The sequence below is a fragment of the Oryzias latipes genome, chromosome 15 (assembly GCF_053564925.1).
Source record: "Oryzias latipes strain Hd-rR chromosome 15, Olatipes_Hd-rR_3.1".
Taxonomy (NCBI): Eukaryota; Metazoa; Chordata; class Actinopteri; order Beloniformes; family Adrianichthyidae; genus Oryzias; species Oryzias latipes.
In genome coordinates, this window is record NC_136251.1 from 20,502,479 (window position 1) to 20,525,853 (window position 23,375).

A 23,375-nucleotide genomic window follows, 5' to 3' on the forward strand; every position below is an offset into this window, starting at 1 on the left:
TTCCTATGTATTAATTGAATTAGTAAAATCCTCATCTGGCTTTGATATTTGCCCACTGGGGGGCAGTGTAACACTGACAGATTTTTCTAAAGGGGAGAGTTTAAATCTCACAAAATGCATTGATTTGTTGTATATCTCAATTTGTCTGTGTCTAAACATTGTGTAAATGGTTACGCACAATAGTTGTGATGGTTGCAGAGGAAGCGGACAAAAGCAGCTGCTTGAGAAGATGGTAGCGATCATAGAAAGGGTTCATCAGCGAGCGCTCGTGCCTGGAGCCCTGAAGTCACACAGACACAAAACCATAATGTTAATACAGGCTAATTTTTCATTTTAAAATGAAAGAAAAGCGTAAACCTTGTGCTATCCTAGGCATTTTAACATTGGGAGTTGGGTCATCTGCACTGAACCTTTTTTCTTCAATGATTTGTGATCTTCACTTCACTTCACTGGTGTCCATGGATTACATGAAATCTTTCCACCTTTATCCACCTTTGTCAGGGTAGGGAGAACACGTCAATGTAAGGGTGGGGTCATCTAGGATAGCACAAGGGTTAAAGAAAGGAGGTCGGTCTTACTGGTCGACCGTGGAGGCTCTCAAAGAACAGCAAACACTTCTGCATGCACGTCTTCTCCATGCTCATTTGGAAATGAGACATCTCCTATTTATACAGAAAAAGGAAAAACATGAACAACAAATTATATATTTGACTACAACGAAACTGTTATGATCTTTATAAAACCAAGACAGTCTAATGTTGCATTCTATTAATGTATTTATAAACAATTCAGATAAAGTAGCTATATTTAAAGTCCATGATTTACAGTCAAAAATAAAAAGTATGTGTTCAAGGTTCAGATGACCATGTTGAACAATTCTTTCATGCTTGAATTAGAAAAGTGAACAATTTGAACTGTCAAATTAAAGAAAATTACTTTTTAAACTGAAATAACTTTTTGCCTAAAAATCAGCAAAAAAAACTTTTTTTTTTTCATTTTGCTCTGTGTTTAATCTATAATGTAAATTCAGCTTTGATCCGTTTTTTTTTGTATTTGGAATAAATCAAAAGAGGCATTCGTGTAACAACCTTGATGCTGTCAGGCAGGCCCAGCTCCCGGCGTCTTTCCTTGAGCCTATTGGTTATCATGTTGACTGTTTCCTCTACACTGGGTTTGGTGATGCTGTTGTTATTGAGAGGCTGTAGTGCAGTTCCTGCTGGTACTGCCTCCTTCTGGGACAAAGTGTTCCTGCAAGTCTCAGCTGTGGAGCTGACTCTGACTCCTGACTGTCTCAGCTTCATCTCTGTGATAACAAAAGAGTAACAAAAAAAGAAAGAAAAGTGAACACAATTTCAGTATTGGATGATGAAATTGGTATCCTCGGTTAGTAAATAGCATGACTATAGCATTTTTTTTAGCAACAGTTTTATGAATTTGTTTTTTATAATGATTAATGGGTTTATTACAGATGAAGCCAATTTTAGGTCAACTGACTTGCCCAGAGACACTTTCCTGGGATTTAAACCCAATTAGATTGGTCAGAGGTTAGTTTTTAAACAAACATAATGTATCTAACACTTTTTGTCTCAAAATTTTTACTTTTCTTTTTTCCTGTATTATATTATATTTTAAAATGTCAAAGCAATTTTTTAGGCTCTGAATTAAGTTTCTCTCCACTTTTTGTGCATATAGTTTATATACCCCTTCTGCTTGTAAAAAAAAAAGGTATGTATCAATTAAAATTTAACCTTAAAAACCAGTCTCCTCTGTATTTGTTTGATGACTCAATAAGTCATCTTAATATAATACCTGAAAGTTAAAAATACTCCTGTAAGTCGTGTGGTGTCTTGCTTGTATAATACGCCTACTGGCCTCATAAGCTCTGCTGAGTTCACCTACACATCCTCAATTCCAGTATTGGCTGAACTAAAAGAAAATCCTCCACTTTTAGCAAAGAGATTTCCACGGAAAATGTCAAATCCTAATAATGCCTTTTTCTTGATTCTAACTTGTTACAAGAGCAGCCCCTGCAAAGACTGAAATAGTTATTCAAACACTCCAGCTCTACTCTAATAAAAACTGACCTTTCAGTTGCCTGCGACTCTTGACAAGCTCCTTCATCAGTTTAGCCACTTCTGGATTTGCTGTCTTGTCATTGTGAGCTGGCTAGAAAAATCAATAACAAAGACAAATTTGTTATTTTATTTGAGTTCTGCTCAGTTCTCCCTAGGGATTAAGCTCTGAGAAAAAGAACTTTTTCTTTTTTACAGGATTTATTTTGTTATAAATTTAGCTACAAATCAATGGAAACAAAAAAATTAATTCTGACCAACTGTAAATATTCTGACTTTGTTCATCACCTTGTAGTGTTTTTCATGTTCAAAATGTTCCTCAAAGCGTCGGATCCTCTTTCTGATGGTATGAATGTGTCTGTTAAGCATGGGGATAGACATGGAACCTTCATCTTTGTCTGTGTGGACACTGGAGTGAGCTCTGTAGACAGAAAACACAGATGCAGACATGAATCAGATTAACAAAAGGATTTCTTTTTTTTTAAAGTTCAAGTTTACAACTCAAATGGTGCAACACAACAAGCAAAAAATAAAAGCCAATAACATTGAACTGTATTATTTGTAATTGTTAAAAGTATGTGCAATCCAGATTATTCTCATTAGAGAGTGTCCTAATTGCTTGATATCAGTCTAAAGAAGTGACCAACAGATTACACAAATAGATTTTTGATGCACTTTACATACTGAGCAAGTAAAAGATAACAGTGGAGGGGAAAACGGCAAATGGAAAATTCGGAAATAAACCAACAAAACTCAAAAAGGGCGACCATCTAATCTGCTGGGGTCAGAAAAAAACAGAAAGACATAGACAAGTGCAAAAACCACGCAAACATCTGCAACAGGACAAGTATGTAGATTAAGTTTGCTGGACAGAGTTAAGAGAAAGCAGAAAAACAAGTTGATCATTGCATTACTAAGGAACAATAAGGCAGATGAGCACAAAAATGTGTTCAAGGGCAAAAGGAATATGTTTGGGATGCAACAGTAAAAAAAACATAAAGAAGAGAAACATACTCAAAATTCTTAGAAAACATTACATAACAGTGACATCATTTAGTCATTGTAGGAGTGGAAAAACAGACAACAGCCGCTTATAAAACCACCGGAACATCGTTTAGCAGACGAAAGAGATATGTTAATATTATAATGAAGAAATAATTTAAGACAAAAATTTGCAACCATGTGAGACCGGAAAGCAGACAAACACGCACAAAACACTGGCACATTTGTTTTCAGATGAAAGAGATATGTTAGTAATATCATAAGATTTCTGCTAAGACAAAGATTTGCAACAATAAGAGACCAGGAAATAGACAGATATACACAAAAACAATGGGACATCTCTTGAAAGGCAAGGGTGTCTGTACCAATGACATTCACATAATGATTTACTGTATAGATTTTTGGATGAGATCAAAAATAAGGTTTTAAGTGCGCAAAATGCCCAGTGTGTGGTGAAATGATCCCTGGCTTTATTAATATAAACACATAATTAAAAGTATATCAAATTAAGTTGGTAAATGTTCAATTACAACTCACTTTTTGTAACTTGCTTCCCTGTTGCAAGAATAAAAAAAAAACAGACATTGGTCTCATTTCAGAGAGATTGTTCTCTAAAACAGATGCCTTACATGCGCATGTACTGGAAGCATGGTGGAGAGGGAGCAGTGTCGGGGTCGAGGTTGTAGCGCAGGCTGTGGCTGAAGCTGGAGCAACGTGGCGAGGGAACAGGGCAGTCGCTTGTTGTTAAACGGGACAAAAGCGGACTTGAGTTTGGAACCGAAGGGCTTAACAAGTTGTCATCTTCTGAAAATTCCACTGAATAGGAGGAAGTGGAAGAGATAGGGCTGGACTCTGAAAAGACAGACATGGGTTGTGTAATCTATGAGTGCACAAAATAATTACAACTCTGCGCGTTTGTCTCATTTGGCTGTTACCTGAATATTTGTTAAATCTATTTAAACTAGAAAGGGATGGTGGGAAAAAAAAGAAGTTTTTGTCAAGAAAAAAAACAAAAAAAAAAAAACAGATAATTTTAAGAGTTAGGATTTAAAGAGGCAATTACAACAAAAAACATGCTATATGACTATTTTAAAGACACCAACCATTGAAAACAAAATTAATAAAAATTTTGTTGGAATCAAAAGGATAATTTATTGATGAAGTTCTACTGTGCTCCTACAAACTAACAACAACAAAGATAAAAAATATTAAATATTTAAACACAACTGTACATTATAGCATTAAAAACAATGCAGTCTTTGGGACATGGAGTAAAGCAAGATGCTGATATAAAGTTATTTTAAGCTGAAGTTTTCTACAGAAGCAACTATAGTGACACCAGATTTTTCAACATTGTCCTTCAATTTTGCCAATGACATTACAAAAAGAAAAATGACACTTTATTACGCCATATGTTGTCTTTCAAGCCTGCATCTACCTAAATTTTAGATCCACTGTTTACTAAATTAAAAACAAAGGGTGTAACAATTCATTTTAACAAGGATTTGATTCACATCATAGTTAGTGGTTACAGATAGTATTTATTGTATGAAATTGGTTCATTTTGAACGATCCGATTTGATCCGATTCTCTGATCTAAGATCCAGGACATCGTTAGCCAGAACTTCAACTAGTGTGACTCAAAGATAAATACCTGGTACAGAACAGTGCAGGGGAAGTTTTCCAGATTCCTTGTGCTTTTTTTTGCAACAGAATCAAGTGTAAATTAAACATGTGTACAAACAAACAAGTAAACAAGAATTAATGGCAAATCCGTTCATAATTTAGTTTAATAAAGTTCAGCCCACTACAAACAGGACATTATTAGAAAATTCTACCACACTGTATTTGCAAAAGAACAAGGTTTTTCCGATGGAACGATAGCTTCATCATTTTTTGCGGCCATCACGTGTGTTGTTCGCTGTGATGCACTCCAAATTTTATTTGAAAAAGGATGATTTTATGTAAGTTATTTCATTTTAAAACATTTTTTTGATAATATAGGTTGATTTGGTTAACAAATTGCCTCAGACAGATTGATCTGGTTGGATAAATCAGTTAATCAATCAATGATTACTCCCCTATTAAAAACTATTTCCCAGGAAAAATACAACTTTGGTGTCCAGATTGACACAACAATGATTAATGCCATATGTATACTGAATCTTAAGTTATTTCAATGAATAAATATAAGCTTTATACCTTTATTTATAATTATTTGTTGCTATATGTAGTTTTGAAGAAGAAAAATTGCATGAGTTTACCCGACTGTGGTGAGCTGACAGTGTTCTCCTCCTGGAATGGTGACAAAGGTGGTGTAAGGCTTAAATGAAGCCTCATTTTTTCTGAAGTAAAGGGCTGCTGTTCAACAGAGAGGTTTTCCTCAGTATGGGGGTCTCCTGGTTCTGGTTCCGGTCCCGTTTCTGCTTGTAGGGCTTGTAGCTTAAGGGAGGGGCTCTGGAAACAGAAGCAGAACATTTCTTCTGGGATTCGAACGGGTTAAATGTCTCAGATTTGGGGGGAGGACAAGTTTTCACTGTTTCCCATGCCTTAGGAGATTTCAGAAGTCCCGCCAAAGCACTACTTTATATCTAAAGAGCAGCTGTAAAAGAGAATAGGGGGATGAGATGAGTGGACATCTTTATAAAAGACAAAAATAGGTAAGCTGGCGTCCGGCTACATGGTGTTAGTACCAGTATTTAAAAAAAGTGGTATTTAGTTAAAAAGAAAGGGGCAGAAATATTGAGTTTGACAGGTGAAAATAAAATGGAAGATAAAAAAGATTGCAGTTTCTCCTTTGTAGCTCATCAGCCAGACAGACACATTTCCAGCAGGATTTTATCTCAATAGTCTGTTATGAATCAGATTCCTAGTATCCATCCGGAATCCAGTGTGAAATTTCTGAAGAAAAAATTGTCGTAAATCCATCAGCTGTGAATCCCCAATGCCTTAATCCACGTGTCTGCATAAGTGCAAGAGCGTATTTTTCCCGTGCCAGGAGATTCCTGAAAACCTCCAAACAGACGTTCCTGAAAGTTCTGCCGGCGAATCGCCTCGACATGGATTATTCATAATACACGGAGGTAGGAGTGGCGGTGGGAATAGCATCCCTGCCGATGCGTCTGATGTGGGTGTGTGCGCAAGGGGAGGAGAGAGATCCTGACGAGGTGTTTCCATAGCAACGTTGTCAGGTTGGGATGAGGAGTCAATTTGAAGGAGAGGCAGTGAGTCACGTAACTGTTTGCCTCAATGAGTGCGTATGCGGACAAGTGAGCTCTGAGAGCAAACTGACTAAAATGAGATGAGCAGAAACATTCCATGAGATTAGAAAGGAGGCTGGGAGATGATCCTGTTTTTTTTTTGTAGATGTTACTTTAGATTTTGAAAAGAAGAAGAAGCCTAAAACACTGGTTTCTTATCCGGCTTTCCTTTTGGCAGCTAACTCATTAAAAAAAAAACTCTGTGCATCATGAAGGAGGTGGAAGGATGTAAGGGCGAAGAAGAAATGATGCTGTTGTTACTCAAGAAAGATGCCTACAGGCTCCCATTCTCACACCTACGCACACATGAGCAGATGTGCTGACGAATACACGGTTACAGGAGGTATCCATTTTTATTTTCCCTCTGGCTGTATGTCGCAGCTTAAAATTAATGGAGACAGAAGAACTTGCGTCATAGCTGTTGTCTTTGCCTCTGCAATCAATGTGTCTGTCAGGATTCAACACAATCCACCTCCTCCCATGCTCCTTGATGAAAAAGATAGATGATAAGGGCATAGTGACACACATCAGTGTAGGCAAGAACACTACTGCGCATTTGTGTATGTAAAAAAAAAATATATTTACATGTGTATTTTATAAGTTGAATAGATATTCTTTCGGTTAAGTTTAAATAGTTTGTCATCCAAAAAAGCAATTACCTGAATTGTATAAAATGAAATATACCAGATTTTATGTGACAAATATTATAATAAAGTATTAATTATGTAAGTTAGGTGTAAATATTTCTTCCCTGATGCAATAGCCATGTCCAGTTAAACTATTTTCAGATTGGAAAATGGTCTTTAAATCCTTTTGACACATAGTTTTATATCAGTGAGCAAATGCTAACATAGCTAACAGTCCAATCCTCGTAAATGAAGAGCATTACCATTAAGGTAAGATTTCTGGAACATAACACATTTTCAGAAATGGCTTGGTTTATATTTCTATTCATTTATTTTATTTTATCAATTTTATATTTATTTATATTATTTAATTTTTGTAATTTATTTTATATCAGACCTATTGTTTTTGCTTTGGAGCAATGATGGGTTACAATGACATTAGTGCTTTCCACCACAGATACAAGCCTAAGGCTAAAGCTGCCCTGAATCTCTTATCTCTTATCTCTAAGTAATTTTTATTCTTAAGTGCTTTACGTTTTTGTCAAAAACTTAGCTGAATGCCTTTTTCTTGCTTTTCTCTTTCTGTAGATGAACTTTCTTTTTTCTTTCGTCCTTCCGTTTTCATTTTTTCGTGAACAATCACACTTTTTTTTCCATTTCCAAAGTCAGATGTTAGTTCTGTGGGGTCAATTCTGATTTTAGCACTGGTCTTTATAACTACAAATCTCCCTCATCAGTCAGTAGACAGAATGTAAACAGACTTTAACCAGTGAATCCATGAACTCAACTTTTAAAAGCCAGTTTACCTATACCTCAGGCCCAGTGGTTTCATCTTTGTTCTCATCGTTAACATAGCATGGCATGCTGAAAATAACAGAGAAAAAGAAATTATTTTAAAAGAGATATCACATGCAGTGTAGCAAAATAAATACATTGAACAAGAATAAAACATACATTATGATTTCTATTGATTATTTTTTCCCAATTTGTTTTAGTTGAAGTGATTAACTTTACAGAACTTTGAGTGTCTTGCAGAATTGCTGACTGACAAATACATTTTTCCATCATTGCACTGCAAAAACCCCTGGCAATTTCTGCAAAAACAACCTCCCATTTTGCTTGCAAATTGACTTGACTATTGAACAAAATATGCACCGTCTGCTTCATTATCAATACTTTATTGGATCTGCTCACAGCCAGGACAATGTTGTTTGCATCTTAACAGTCAGGGCTTATCTGTCAGGGGTATTGGGGTCATTGTTTATTTACGTCTGATATTACTGCAGCCATCTCAGCTGTCCTTTGCTTCTATTGATGCCACGCAAAACAAAGGGTCAGCGTGCCAGCGTGCTGAGTCGATTGAAAAAGTCTATCTGCTCCATGTAAGCCCCCACGGCGGGTCAGTGTTACATGGACTGGAATCATATCAAAGCCATGACAGTAAGCAGGACAATGCTCTGATAACCTACTTCTCAAACTGACTGTAGGGCTTGTATGAACTCAGACAAGAGAGAAAAAAAAGACAACGTGGTACTGTAATAGTACTGTAAATAATAGTAATAGATACTGTAAAATAGTCTATTAAATTACTCCTAAAAATTGGTCTTTATGTTTTGCTTGCAGGATTTATTATTTACTTCGCGTCAAGAACCAGTAGCAGTTATAAAAAACCAGACCACAGAAAGGGAAAAACAACAACTGTCGTCCCTTTTTGTAACCATCAGAAGACTTTCCACTCACCTATCTGTGTGTTGACTCTGTGTTTGGGTTTTGCTTGGTGATTCATTTGAACTGCGGGAGTTTGAGTCAAATGCATTCTGCTCCACACATCTAGAGATCTGAGAAACAGCTTAGTCAGTGCTGTGAAACACTACAGATCAATTAAAATATCTGCAAATGAAAGCATTATGATGGTGTTGTTACAGCTAATACTTTGGAAAAAAAATACTGCACAGCACAAACACAGAGAGTTGAGTCATAGCTGAAGATAGTGAGAACTGGCTATGTGCAGAAATAAACAAAAATGAAATAATTAAATATTGAATAACTGCAATAAATACCATCAAGTCTTCTTGTGTAGATGAGGAAGTTAGTTCTTCCACCTCTTTATCATTTGACAGCATGTTGTGCTGTGAATTTCCTGAAAAAGTCCTATAAGAAGGGAAACTAGTTAACTAGTCAAGTATCTTAAAGAAACATATCAACAATCTTATTTTAATAAAAGCAAAGCCATTAAAATGTATGTAAGTATTTCCTTTAGATAAAGTGATTAATATTTATGAAAAAAAGATGATGAATATGCCTGCGAGGTAAATGTAGACTATAAGAGTCACTGATGAAAAGTTTACTTTTTTCTGGTAGCTTTGATATTTTGACTAAATTTTTATAGAAATTCTATTTAATAAGAAATATATTTCTCTTTTAAACTGTCGGCAAAATGTACGAATAGCACTTCAGCAGGTTTGAAATGGCTCTCTGTTATGAAAAGAAGGAAAATAGATCTCGTCTTTTGTTTGAAAAAGCCCTTACATCACACATTCTGTTACTTCTGACTCTCCAGTTTGTTGTTGATGCTCTGTCATGGAGACAGTGGGGCAAGAGAGCACACCAGCTGCCTCAATGGCATCCTGATTTGAAATCAACGGCTGAATGTCAGCGCTGACGTCAGAACTGGTTTCACGGCCCTGTGGCAGTTTGTCAGAGCTATGAAGAGATTAAAAAAACAGTGTGAAACTGTTAGATAACTGAATAAGGAGGAGGAAATATACTTGTAAGGTTCTCACAATGGACTGTTTAGTCAAAGTAATATCAGCTATAGATGAATTATTTCACAAAGAAGGCAGATGAGGCAGATGAAACAGAACTAAGCTTGCTCAAAAAAATTATAAAAGTGATATAAAATATGGAAATTGATCCTTGAGAAAACTGATGGGCAGACAGACACACACATGCTAATGCTGCAGAAAATCTAATGCAGCAATTGAGCTGAATGAGGCTTTCACTTTCTGTCTTTTTTTAAATAAAAAGATTGTACAAAGTACATCCAAAACACAAATTTACTTTACAGACATTTAAGACAAAACAGAGAAAGCCAACAAAAGAACAAAACAAAAACAAAAATCCAAGCATAAACAATAGGTGCATAATCAGAAGAAAATTGACCCGCCCACTTTAGCTGAATACACACGCTCTCATTAACCGAACACATTCAAGCTCACAAAATTTTGTGAAGATTCTCTGTCATCCAGGTCATGTTAGTTGTAACATATTAGTCCATGTCATGCAGTGTCGTGTTTTGCAGAGAGAAGTGTGGCATGAAGTGTTTCTTTTTTTTTGTTTTTGTTGTTTTGCTAGTTGTCATTCACCTTTTGGCACATTTCACTTCTATACACAGGCAGTTTAGTAGATATTTTTACGCCGAATATCCTTCCTGACACAACCCTGTAATCTATCCGGGCTAGGGACTGGCACAGGGAGACCCAGCCTTGGGCCCCCTTGTGGCTACATAATATGCCATCCTGCTCCTTCAATAACACAAAACAGAAAGCAATGGCATATTGATTCTTTATGTAGTTAAAAGGCAATAAGCAAGTTGTCGTTTTCAGGCATCCTTGTGTCCTCATTCAGTGAGTAAACAAGCCAAACATTTGGAATGACACAGCCTCTTATGCCTGCAGAACAGATGAGCGTGGGAAACTGATGATGTGAAATTATTGGTATTTGTGTGCCCTATGGAAGCTGAAACACACAACACCACACACACATTTAAACACACACATGGACGAACACACAAGATTGACTTTTCGAATGTATCCTCTTTTGTAGCGTGTTCCTCTGTTTCAGCAACTGTGACAGTTCTTGGAGTTTAAACATTTCCTGACCACAGGAAATGTGAAAAGTAAGTTTTTATAACTGGGATGAAATAAATAGTTTCTTTTTTTATAACAAATATGAATTTCCGTTTCTATACAGACAGGGAAAACGTAAAAAGTGACACACCCAGTCCCGTGATTTTTGTACAGAATTCATAGAAAGGTTTGTGGCTCTTATGTTAGACTACAGAATAGCCTGAAACAGAAATGCTTTCCTTGCTGCCCATAAAACTAAGAGGGGGGTTAAGTGTGCAAACGGTCGCCTGGCTCCTAAGCACTGGCTGACAGCGTCAGGACAGAGGAGCTGCTGTGCAGCCAACAGTGTGCTGCTGTCTGTCTGCAGAGTATATGAAATGAAAATCATTTGTTCTCTACTGGAGGTTGAGAAACTTGAAAACGAAGTGCCAATTTTACTTAAACTATCAATTAAAGAAAAATTCTCAATCTGGACAAAAGATACAACTTTGAACTCAATAAATGGACAAACAGATACTAGAAATGAAAATATTAGTGCTTAAGTAAAAGCAAAACACCTTCTACATTTTTATGATTCTACATTTTATTTTAAGAAGTATCTGCTTCTTTGAGATGACAGCAATACCTGCTGAGCTGAGTTTGCATCCATGCTGTTCGTTTAGCTCCGCTCTCAAAGTCTGAGGGAATCTCCTTCTCACACTTCCCCTCTCTGCTATGCTCTGACTGACAGCTGTTAGCTTGGATCTAAGAAGGACAACAACATGTCATTCTATTACCGTGATGAAAACGCATGTGTTAGTGCAAATGTGGACATCTTAGTATTGTTTGTATGCGATATAACTTGAAATGTGCAAAAGAACAATAGTAACTGACTTTAATAAACTGTAAATGATGATTCACCTCAAAGGGAGAAAGAGCAGAGAGAGTTGGAGGAGGAGGAGAGGAGGATGTAACGGAGGCCTCGGCTTCAGCTGGAAAGAGAACCGCTTGGTGCTTAAGAAGGTGGAGCAACAGGGAGTTGCACACACTCTGCTCTTCCAGCATCCTGGGTCCTGCTGGAACACTGCAGGCAGAGGATACAACAGGAAAAAAACAGGCACTAGGTCAAATGTTTAACATGTGTTTTCAAAATGGCCTTCCATCAGTTCTTGAATCTAAAAGCGCCATCTAGTGGATGAAGGTTAAAACGGCACTTCATTGTAATGAAATAGCATTCAGTTATGTGAGACCTGCCAAATGTCACAGTAACATACTCACACAGCCTGGACTTACCCACCATAATTATTAGGTCTTAAATTTCAAACCCCCTAATAAAAAAGTGATCTGCAAGATTATTAGGAATAACAAGCTGCAGAGACATGAATACCACCTTGGACCAAGATAAGACAGGAATTTGACTCCATGTTTGGCACACACAGTCAGTAAATATTGATCGGATAAATATCATCCAAGCAAAATGTAAAAACAGTTTGGTGTGTTAGCGGTAAGTAGATATCCTTCTTTCCACAGCATGAGTCACCAGAAGCTGAAAGAAACTTATGACAGACAAAAAAAGCAAGGTGTGTGTAAGGTGTGTGTGTATGTCTTGGAGAGGGGGGGTGTAACATGCCATATTTAGCTACGGTTTCAACACTGTCATAAAACATATAACTATTCATTCTTATGCATTACTTAACATCAACAAGTAAATGTTGCCTTAAAGTTTAATCTTATTGTTTTAGTCCTTTTTTTAATATTTAAATCATAGTCATTACTTTTCTTTTTACTCAAACTAGTTTAAAATTCTTCCAGGACATTTAAATTATTGCAAAAGCAGAAGAAGCAAAGGATAAGAGAAGTTTTCCACCCACAATATTTTCCAATCATGTTCTGCCAATAGTAAACCTCCCACATTACACCGTTGTTCTGCTGATATCATGTTTTCCAATCAAACCCGAATCCCTTTGACCAGACTAATAAGAAGATACTGTGAGGTCAAGCCATGGAGAGTTAACTGTGAGTACAATGCGTCTTATTTTTTTGTAGAGGCCAAAGTCAGGAGTTCTGCAAGTTTCCCTGAACATAAAGGTTGTTTACAGTCAAGAGTGAGCTTAATAAACAGGAAGTCAGTATGACCCCGATGGCCTCTATTGTATCTTACATAACATCATTAACCCAAATCCATTTCCTTGACAAAAATATTCTGAAGCTTCAACTTACTGGAATATGCATGGCCCAAAAATGGGGGCTAGATTTTCCAACGGCATGTGGTTCGACTGGCTATGAGCAGCCACTCTGGACAGAAAGTGGATGAGGTAGGACAAAATATTAGTGTCAGGGAGTAAAGAAAGATTTTCTTTCAACCTCTGGTTTAGTCCTGACTCGTCAGTATGTCCTGAAAGTAAGAATAGAAATTGCACAGAATGTTACCCAGTGCTTTTCTTTTACTGGTAGGGTTTGATCTGAGCTGTGCGTTCTGGCAAAGGGTACCTGTTAGGCTTAGAACCAGCTCTTTTCTGTGTGGATCAGGCACTATCGGGACAGGCAGTTCCCGGAGAAAGAGTTTGAGCAGGGAAGCTACAGTGGTGACATCAGCTTCGTGGTCCAGGTCAACTCTTTCTCCTTGATCCCATCTCAGTCTCAACTGCCTCGTCCGCAGCACTGACCCACTCAAACGAAAGAGGCCTTGTTGCTGCAGCCCTAAAAACAACCACATATTTGCAAGATGGCAGCCTAAAATTGTTTTAACTGAGCAAAATAGGAGTGTGAGTGCATTAAATGAACAAGAAACTAAGTAAAAAAAAGAGGATGACCTATGGGGATCAACAGTATGCTGTGTTTACCATTGCTGTCCAGATACTCCACCATGTCTCTTAACACAAGAGGTATTCCACGGATCATCTGTTCGTTCTCTCGGAGAGTTTCCAAGGTGACGCCAAACACAGAGCTGGGTGGAGCTTCAGGGACCGACACCACAAAGGGACTAACTTTAGCACCGGGCCTGAGGATTCTCACCGAGGAAGGGTCACTCTGAGGGGGAAGGATGGAAATTTACAGCAGTTTCATTTATGATTGATTAATATTCACAAGGTTATGGTTGGCTTGGAGGGAATTATTAGGGGAAAAATGTCTCATGTAAAAACATGTGGCTTCCAGATTACAAAAAAATAACTTTATAGAAAATATGTTGTAATAAACTAGTAAGGTATCTATGGCTGCTGTGAGTGACGGCCCTTGTAGAAATTAAGAAATTTTATGAATATAAGAAAATGAAAATACTGTTTAATTATCATTTACAGTAAGGTAAGAAAAGAAACACTTAGCAAATGCACACAGATATTTCCTAATTTCTTTTGAGTTACTTAATCTTATTTTATTGGCTGTACATCTTCATATTGCATTTTCTATTGCACTAAAAATGTTAAATCACGTTTTCCAAAATACATAAAATTCCTAATTTTCAATGTCAACTTGTTAAAAGAGTTTACCTTACATGTATTCAAAAATGTTTAATGTATTTATTTATTTTTCACTACTAGTTCATTCATAGCACGTTAAAATGCACAAACCCATCAAGTTTCAAGGTAAAATTATTAAGCATGTATGTTTAATTATTTTTCACTTCCTTACGAGTGCCATGGCAACAACAGAACATAGAAATGTAGGTGCATACAGAGGAATAGAAACACTTTGTGGAAATACATGATATTAAATTATTTGTTGCCAGTAAAAGCATATTGTAGGTCTACTTTTCCCGGAAAACAGACGCTTAAAAGAACAACAACGCAGGTAACTTACACAGAGTGATATTGACGCGCCAGCGCCCATGATTTGGCAGAAGAACTGTTTCCTTTTCAAGAGGCTTGTCTTCCTGAAACTCCCAAATGATGACATGCATTCATTTTACTAGTATTAAACCACAACGCGCTATTTTCCTATGGAGTTTGCGAACTTCTTTGCTGTAACTCCAGCTTCCACGGATATGTTGATAGTAACCAGTTGTGAGAGACCATAACGGGAGACCCACGTTACCGTGGCAACCAACAAGCCGGGTATGAGGATGTTAGGATTCTGAAGTAAATCGACTTTCGATCCGTGTTTTCTACCTGAGCGTTGCAGGAAGAGCATGATGGGAAAACAATGAAGTCAGAAGGTCGTGTTTCTTCCTGAGTTTCAAATTGCGTCACAATTTTACAAAATAGCCCCCCCCCCCCCCCCCTATTTTGGAAGTAGGGGATTGGATGACAACCATGGAGGACCATAAGGGTCTATGTCAGATGAATAAATATGACTTCAAATTTCCCCATTTCATTATAAATAAAGAAATTATATTGCAGAATGTTTTGTTATTACATATTTAAAAAGCATTTTCAAATGCATCATTCTTAAGTAATTATTAAAATGTTTGATTCAAATTTGTTTCAGGAAAATTAATTTCCAAAAGGGGAAACTAAGTTATATATATTTGAAAATCTGGCCCATTCTATAAACTTTTTTGGCATTATTTAAGTAAATGTACATTCTATGCGTGTTTTATTTCCACCTATGCTATTTTAAATTCTTTCAGCAAATAGTATCATATTTTCTTTAATTTAATTTTTGTGTAACATTGAATGGCTTGAGCACATAGACAAACATGTTTCCCAACCGTAAATGTTACCACCTCTTTTATTGGTCAAATGTGGGGCAGTTTCACCAATGCAATAAAAAAACATATTTAAATGTCATCAAAACAAAAAAAGAACATTACTGAAAACTTTAAAATAGGATAAACAATACAAAGAAGCAGACATACATGTTTTAACAATAAAAAAACCATTTCTACAAAAACTGTTCAGTCTACAAATGTGAAAGGTTCAACTAATATCCCAATGTTCTCTCACATCTACAATTCTAACTAGATAACTGTAGAGGTTCAAAAAGGCACTAAAATCAAAACATTTTTAACAAGTTACTGGCCAGTTTTTTTTTCATTAAAAAAAACTTACTAGCACGTGAGGCTTTGCAAAAACTAGGCAATATAAAAAAAAATCTACACACATAAAAATGTGCACATATGTAAATGTGTGTATAGACACAAACGTACAGCATACGAATAAACCTGACAAACATACAACGTATCAATAGTTCAAACTCATGCCACAGGAAGTTATGCTGTCAAGGTTTAACATAGATGAAGACCTTTCTGTGGTTTTTACATATTCTTTATGTCAATCTGAATCTTTCAGAAAACCAACTGAAGCATTCCCATGATGCACTTGATGACAAAGTTCAAGGAAACCGTATGCGTTATCCAAACACAATCCGTGTGTGGGCCGGCTTCGCCATGCTTTGGTAACAAAGAAATAAAGTGTTTGGTTTTTTTTAAACCATTTTTTAAAACAGCTAAAGAAGACACAAACAAAAGGCTGGAGGTTATAAAAAAGGAGCACCTCTTTTCAAAACCTTAAAAGTGTATAATGCAGATTTTACAACTTTTGAAAGTTTTCTTTGTGTTTCACAGCTTGGTTTGCAAAACCAAAGTGTACTTCAGCTATGATGAAAAATAATGGACCAAGAAAAATATATTTTTTAAATTATGATTTTAAAGACGTTTGTTTAGTTAACCTGGTAAAAGGAGGTGATGACAAAAATATAGCAGGTTTCAGAAAGTAGTGGTCTTAAAACCCCATTTTTCAGGGGTGACCACTGATTTTGCACAGTGATGAACTTTCACACTGAGTGCTCTTCCTGACAAAACTGGACTGGGATAATACTTGATCGAACCAGCGATCTGGTAAGAACCCAAAGCAGTGCCAACTGTACCACAGCAGGAGTAAAACATCTACAGTTTTAACAGCCAATATCATATAGATTTGGTACAAAGCGACCTTTCAGTGGAAGCCAAGAAAATCCTCCTTAAAAAAAGTGCCACCTTTGCCCTAAAAAGGATTGCCCTGAAAATGTTCTGGTGGCAATGCTGCCTTGACAGCTTTAGATACAGAGCGTCATTATGTCGTCTTTGTAAAGTGCAACAATTCAGGATACGGAGGCGACTTTTTCACATGTGCAAGTATACTGGATGTCTGGTCGCTCTTTATCAGCAGGCTTCTTTTTCCAGCAGGGAAGGCTGAGCAGCAAAAGGATGAATGCTCCTAATAACACACAGCTCCCGCTGAAGTAAAACGCCAGGTCGTAGGACTGAGTACAGTCAAAGAACCAGCCTGTAAAGAAAAGACAAAAACAAACATCAGAAGATTGCTCAAAATTACTGGTTGGAAATGACTTTTTCAAGGATAAAACCATTTCTGCAGGCCTTTAAAAAGGGGAAAACAAAGAAAGTTTCTTACCTACTACTGGGGGTCCAAGCATGATCCCAAATCCCCCAAAGAACATTAGGATGCCGTGAGCTTGTGACAGTTTATCCAGGCCAACAATGTGAGTGGTAATGTAGGAGGTGAGCGACCAGTTTCCAGAGAAAAAACCCATGACGGCAGACAGAATCTGCAGTCCAACGTAGGTTTTGGTAATGGGGATGAGGAGCAGTGCGATGCCTCCGGCAAACATAGTGAAGGCGTACAGATAAACGCAGTTAATCCATTTAATGTCCACCAGAATACCAAGAACTAGTTTACCTACTCCAGTGGCAATAGCCCCGATAGACACAAGAGGAAAGAGGCTAACTTCTTCGATAAGTCCTTCACTTTGGGCCACATCCTCAATGAAGAGCACAGGTGGGAATGCACCCAGACTGAAGAGGAAGATACCAATACAAAAGGCCACCATGACTTGATCCTGCAGAATCTCACACGTGGAATGAATGTACTCGGAGTAAGCCTTCTGCTTCGCTTTGATGAATTTTGCTATAGCTACCCCAGCAAAAGGACCTTTTTTCTTCTTCTCTATCTGTATGGCCAGATCTTTGACATCGATTGTGATGAGCAGTTCCTTAACGGTGGGAGTTTTCTCCACGGTGGTTACAGCTGAACCTGTTGTTATATTCAGGTCATGTAATGGCAGCTTGACAAAAAGCTGCTCTTCTGTGTGGCGCTCCAGAGCAGCTTTTTGTTTGAGGTAGTACCCTGGCATGTTGAGGGGCCTCATGAAGCCGGCACAGGCCATGAGGTTCAGTGCAATAGCTCCGATGATGAGTAAGCAGCCATCCAGGCCGAAGAACACAATCAACTCATTCTGGGCGGTGGCATAGATGAATGCTCCAATACTTGTACCTGAATGAGAAGACAAAGACAGACATTTTGTTGAATTCAGTAGGAGGAAATGGTATTTTTACTTTGGTACTATACTGCAGTACCATTTTTGAGTGTTTTTCCAAAACTCGTGTTTTTTTTTTAATTCAACCACATACAAAACAGAAACATTCATTATTATTGTTCATTATGTTTTGTAGCGTATCAAAGAACTTTAATAAATGAGTCACCAATATTTTTATAACCAGAAAGTATTTTTTCTCAGTACTGCCCCCTTCTGGACAAATATTGTTTTGGGAATTTGCAGGAACCCCTTTGCTGATCAGCATAGAGGGCTGTCTCTGTTTCATTTCAACATTATTGTCATTTTAAAATTTTTTGTCATTTTAAACTTGCAATATGCATGTGTTATTTATTATATTTATTTAATATAAAATATATTACAAATATATATATACTTCCCAGGTAAAAGGTATATATATACAGGTATATATATATACAGGTATATATATATACCTGTATATATATACAGGTATATACAGGTATATATATATATATATATATATATATATATATATATATATATATATATATATATATATATATATATATATATATATATATATGAGTTGGCTACATAAGTGCAGGTACTTTTTAGCTTTCACCTATGTAATACTTTTTTTTACCTGGGAAATTTTTACTTCTATTTAAATAACTACTGAGTATTTTTAACATACGGATACAGATACTTTAAATTTTGAACTTGGCCAGTACTGTCGATTGCATTAACAATAACAGCAGAGGAGTTGATATTTTAACAAATTGCAAACACAAAAACAGTGGAAGCTAAATGCTAGCAAAATTACCATTGACACATTTAGTCAGATGATCTCTGAGGCACTTAAATGGCTGGAATCTACTCTCATTTACCTGAGCATCCTAAGGCTCCCAGCTTCTCATATGAGAGAAGTGAGCACAGAGAACATGTGTGCACCCACAATTCACAGGGAAACGGGAGTACCTGTGGTGACGATGCCCAGGGCGAGGCCGCGTCTCTTGTCAAAATACTGACAGGTGATTGTCAAAGTGGCAGAGTAGACAAGACCACAACCAAGGCCTGGAGAAGCACAAACAACAAAAGGAAAACATTATATTGAGTTAAAAGTACTTTGACACGTGAATGTACTGTAAATGTGGCCTTCTGCCTTTTCCTGCACTACATCAGGCAGATATTGAAAACTGAGGATGTTAGTCGTCTCAGTACATGAACTCAATGTTGGGTTCATTAGGGGCTAAAAGAGACGCTGTGAAGGTGTTTTAGACAACCCACCAAGATAAACATGCTGTGATGAGACGCAAACAAGTTACATGTGACTGCCCAACCTGAGTAAGCTTTCTAGCGATAGCTCTAAAAATAAGATGCTCTTCACATATACACCCCCTCCATCCAGCAGCCCCCACACGACAGCCCAAACAGTTTAGGGCTCATACTTAATCTCCTGTTACCTAATACTGGACATGTGTTCCAGCTCATTCCCACTGAGTTTACAACTTTTTATGAGCTGTATTTGTTAACATTGGAAGAGCTGCATCGTACACGATGTTATCAAGTGCTGATATTGTTAACTAATAAGATCCAAGTCCATACTTCAATTTTTTTGGCTCCATTATGTTTGGCCCACTGCCAGGAACTTTGCTATCATGAAGTACTTCCTTACCTACAACAATCCCATAGGAAAACATTAGAAATGGGACGTTAGGAGCAAAGGCGCTAAGCATCAGACCGCCAGCAACCATTACACCGCTGAAGAAGGTCACTGGACGGGCCCCAAAGTTGTCTACGCAGGCACTGCAGATGGGACCTGTGGAAGACAAGGCACAGTCAAAGGGTGGAAAAAGTCTAAGTCATTAAAAGTATCAAACCAACAAAGAACACAGATGATAAAAACGGCTTTATTTATCCTGAGTAAATAAAATAAAAAATACTGCTGCCTCTAGTGGTGACAATAAGACATTTCACTAGATTTTAAACTTGTAAAAGAGCTGAAGTTTAGATTCTATTTAATTTTAATAGGTTACAAAACTCATTATTAAAGCACTCTGTGCAATTCTAAAACAGCAAGACATGGCTTCCCCGCTCTAACAGTAAAATCTTTCATCCCGAGGCTGCTTGAGTCATGTGTCATACGACCGTTACAGATTCCTTCCCCTCTAAGACCTTCAAACTGATTCCGTTCACAGTGGTTGGTGGGTTAGGAGGGAGTGCAACAGGAACTGCAGTGCAAAGGGACATTACATCTGGGACATGTGAGGACTGTCCGAAGCCCGATGCCATATCTGTCTGGTTTTTATTTTCACCTGCAGTGCTTTTCAGAAAGACTGAGAGAAGCCATGCCACCCTGAAAGCCAGCCAGCTCTCTCTAAAGCAGAAATGTCCCCCTGTATCGCCTCTCTGTTTAGTAAACATCTTGGCAGCACATGTCATCTTAAGGACAAAGCAAAAGGATTCATAGCTTTTTCCTTGTGGTAAAAGCTTTCTTTTGATATAAAATTAAAGGACAACAGCTGCTTCTTCCTGTTTCCTAATAGTGCTTCATAACATAAATAAGTAAAACGTTGTTTACTTTGGATGAAAATCCAAAATTGTTGGTTTGCTGAGAGGTTCAACAGGGCTTGTATTTAAAATATAATTTATGAATATAATTTAATATGTCTGCAATTACTTAGCAAATGAACTCCAAAAAAATGCCTGAATATAATTTTTCTTTTTCTTTTTTTTTTACATTTTCTTTTACATTTATTTTTCTTTTAAACTGTAATCTTGAATTTTTTTTAAGAGAAGATGGATTACTCACTGGCTATTAATCCCACTCCTGCCACAAGTGAGCCCACCCAGGCTGTCACGCCTTTGCCCTCCTGGAAGGCATGCAGCCACTCAGGGTACAGGACGCCCACCGACTGAGGTGACCCATAGGCCAGGAGCTGAGCCATGAAGGATGCTGCGACAATCGCCCATCCCCAACCTCCATCCAGGTCTTTAGCAGATGAAGTCATGTTGCTGATGCCCGCCGGGTTTTATTACAGCTTTAACAGAGGAGGGTCTACTGGAAAAAAAAAAGAAAAAAAACATTTATCCAAAAGATAAAACAATAGATAACAGCTATACAACCTCCCCACAACTTACTCCTATCCTCGATGTAAGGAGGAGTGCTGCAACACCTGGCCTGGGCAGCAGGTGGGTCACCTGTGTGAGGTCCTGAGCTCAAAGACTGCAATTTACTCCCAGCCTGCTGCCCTTTTTGTTCCCTACAGCTTAACCACACCTTGGAGGAGGAGAGGTGGAAGTTGACTGCACGGCCAAGTGTCCTGAACCTTAAACCTGCCTTTTCTATGAGTCAGCTTTCTTAAAAAGAACCCCTGTCCTTTCTGCTGACCAGTTTTTCTTCTAGCCTGTCTTTATTTTAAATTCATAATCTATTGCTTCACTGTGGCAGCAAACAGCCAACTATAATACAGCCCATGTAGGCACAAAGCTCCAGAGAATGTCTGTTTTCCCCGCATACACTTATTTAGGTCAAATTGGGTGAGGTGTTGGCACATATTTTAAAGAAAGACTGAAGTGTCATCAAATAAAAAAAGAATAAATGTGGTTCTTGTGTTGTTTATCAAAATAAAGGCACAGACTGTAATCAGAAACGACTGCAGCACTCACCTCAGCATCTACAACATCTGCGGCGGAGCTGCGCGCTCAGCAACAACTTTCCATGCAGAAAGCTTTCCGCGCACCCAACGAATCTCTTCATGCGGAATCTTTTTCAGACCAACAACACAATCTGCGCTCTGCTGGGGCTGTCGGCTGCCTTGTCAGAGTGGGACTGAGACGGGGCTGCCACATCGCTGTTCATTGTGTATGCGTTTGTTACTGCTTTGTAGCCGATGTTCAAACCGGTTCAAAGCTGTTCTTGCTGGTCCAAGAGCGCAGATATACAAGAGGAAGAGCGCCGCTTCCTCCTGCGCGTCTCGTGCGCAACACACACTCACGGGCATGCACGGCAAACACACGCAGACTGATGCGGTCTGCGCTTCGTTTGTTTACTTTTTTTTCCCCTTTTTCACACGACATTCTTTGACAGCAATTACATGCACAAATACAAATCTGTTACCTGTTTGTTCTTCGTGTTCACCGACAAAAAGGAGGCGCGTTTTTCATTATTTGTTGGGTCTTTTTAATACCACAAAGCTGCATATAAACAATAGAACATGATGGAGGGGAAAAAAATAAATATTATTTGACCCACTGCTTCTTTAATCTGATCGAGCTAAATTTGAGTTTGGTGTTCAAACGATGGGTGCTTATGAAACTCCCCCCACGAGATCATAGGTGGTGTTACCATCCAGTCTAAACCGGTTTTAGATGGGAATAGCACTTCACCGGCCGAAGCGGGCGCACCTCCAGGATGAGCGCAGTTAAAGGAAAACTCTTGGATCGTGTTGTGCTCAGTTTTCCAGACTCTAATCACATCTCAAATCAAGTATATGGTGCAAAAAATAAAAAGAGAAGGAGAACAACAACAGAACTCTCTGCTCCATCCAAATAAATAGAGACATAAGGGAATAAACAGCTGATCCAAGGATAAGAACCACGTTATAGGGACCTATAAAGATTTGTAAAATATGTAACGTTTATATGTCACTTGAAATGCATCATTTGCTATTTCTTTAGATTCAGGCATCTGATTTTACAATATTGTTCCGCAGATCTAAGAATGCATCTGCGTAAAAGTGTCAAAAATCAAACTTTGCTTTACATGGATGTCTCAGGAAGGAAATTTGCTCTTTGAAACCCTGCTTGAGTGTCATAAAAGTTTATCACCTATTTGATTGTCCCCATTCTCATAACCTCAGGTCAGAGACATTGTGATGCAATGTAAGCAAAACTGATGTTGATGATGGCTCTAGGGAAACTGTCCAGACGAAGAGCGGAAGCTTGCTTTTATTTTGAATCAGGAAAAAGATCTTTAAGAATTGTGATGGGTTTTCTCATAGCTGAGGTAGGTCTGCCATCTGGAAAGGGAGCTACTCAAAAGATTTACTTCTTAATCCCCTTCTGCCTGGAAAATGAAGCAGACAAAAAGAACAAGTGAGGCAAAGTTAATTGTACCATACAGTGGAATTACACTGATATTTTATCCAGACCAGTTTCAGCCAGAAAGAGGCCACATGATGGACGGGGTCAAAACATTTTTTAAAGGGGTTTAGAGGGTGGATTATTAACCCATTGGAATTAATGTTGGATCTGAAAATTGATGAACCATTAACTATGGGTTCATGTGGTCTTTTTTAATGTTCTAGAAAATAGAATATTGCAGTCAAAAGACAAAAAATAAATAAAATAACATTC

At 37.7% G+C, this 23,375-nt stretch overlaps 2 protein-coding genes across 12 annotated transcripts in view; both read right to left on the reverse strand.

Annotated features, from left to right (window-relative positions):
* LOC101165417 (protein FAM13A) overlaps window positions 1-14,902 on the reverse strand; it is a 17,483-nt gene extending 2,581 nt beyond the window's left edge. The window contains exons 1-19 of one of the 6 annotated variants that reach the window (XM_023963640.2): window positions 14,586-14,902; window positions 13,631-13,817; window positions 13,278-13,487; window positions 13,152-13,182; window positions 13,008-13,082; window positions 11,709-11,871; window positions 11,434-11,552; window positions 9,490-9,663; window positions 9,021-9,111; window positions 8,701-8,798; window positions 7,773-7,824; window positions 5,339-5,531; window positions 3,704-3,926; window positions 3,612-3,629; window positions 2,361-2,493; window positions 2,085-2,166; window positions 1,089-1,303; window positions 579-662; window positions 179-280 (exon numbers count right to left, since the gene is read on the reverse strand). In XM_023963640.2, coding sequence (XP_023819408.1) covers window positions 179-280; window positions 579-662; window positions 1,089-1,303; window positions 2,085-2,166; window positions 2,361-2,493; window positions 3,612-3,629; window positions 3,704-3,926; window positions 5,339-5,531; window positions 7,773-7,824; window positions 8,701-8,798; window positions 9,021-9,111; window positions 9,490-9,663; window positions 11,434-11,552; window positions 11,709-11,871; window positions 13,008-13,082; window positions 13,152-13,182; window positions 13,278-13,487; window positions 13,631-13,817; window positions 14,586-14,681 — 2,346 coding nt within the window. In that variant the 5' untranslated portion in view covers window positions 14,682-14,902. Of the gene's footprint in view, window positions 1-178; window positions 281-578; window positions 663-1,088; window positions 1,304-2,084; window positions 2,167-2,360; window positions 2,494-3,611; window positions 3,630-3,703; window positions 3,927-5,338; window positions 5,532-7,772; window positions 7,825-8,700; window positions 8,799-9,020; window positions 9,112-9,489; window positions 9,664-11,433; window positions 11,553-11,708; window positions 11,872-13,007; window positions 13,183-13,277; window positions 13,488-13,630; window positions 13,818-14,585 lie in introns of all 6 variants that reach the window. The other 5 variants (XM_023963639.2, XM_078931953.1, XM_078931951.1 and 2 more) reach the window with 5 other exon arrangements.
* A 535-nt stretch (window positions 14,903-15,437) lies between these two features.
* LOC101165170 (monocarboxylate transporter 9) lies at window positions 15,438-22,329 on the reverse strand. 6 transcript variants are annotated; one of them, XM_078931954.1, is made up of 7 exons: window positions 21,687-21,932; window positions 21,159-21,297; window positions 20,830-21,075; window positions 19,693-19,836; window positions 18,996-19,091; window positions 17,117-17,995; window positions 15,438-16,990 (listed from the first exon to the last, which is right to left on the reverse strand). In XM_078931954.1, the coding sequence occupies exons 3-7, from the start codon at window positions 21,026-21,028 to the stop codon at window positions 16,806-16,808; spliced, it is 1,503 nt and encodes a 500-aa protein (XP_078788080.1). In that variant the 5' UTR covers window positions 21,029-21,075; window positions 21,159-21,297; window positions 21,687-21,932; the 3' UTR covers window positions 15,438-16,805. The 6 variants fall into 6 exon arrangements, with proteins under 6 accessions (XP_078788080.1, XP_023819449.1, XP_023819452.1 ...); XM_023963681.2 differs by having other exon boundaries at window positions 20,830-21,078; window positions 21,687-21,851; XM_023963684.2 differs by lacking the exons at window positions 21,159-21,297; window positions 21,687-21,932 and adding an exon at window positions 22,138-22,329 and having other exon boundaries at window positions 20,830-21,078.
* Between the last annotated feature and the right edge of the window lie 1,046 nt (window positions 22,330-23,375).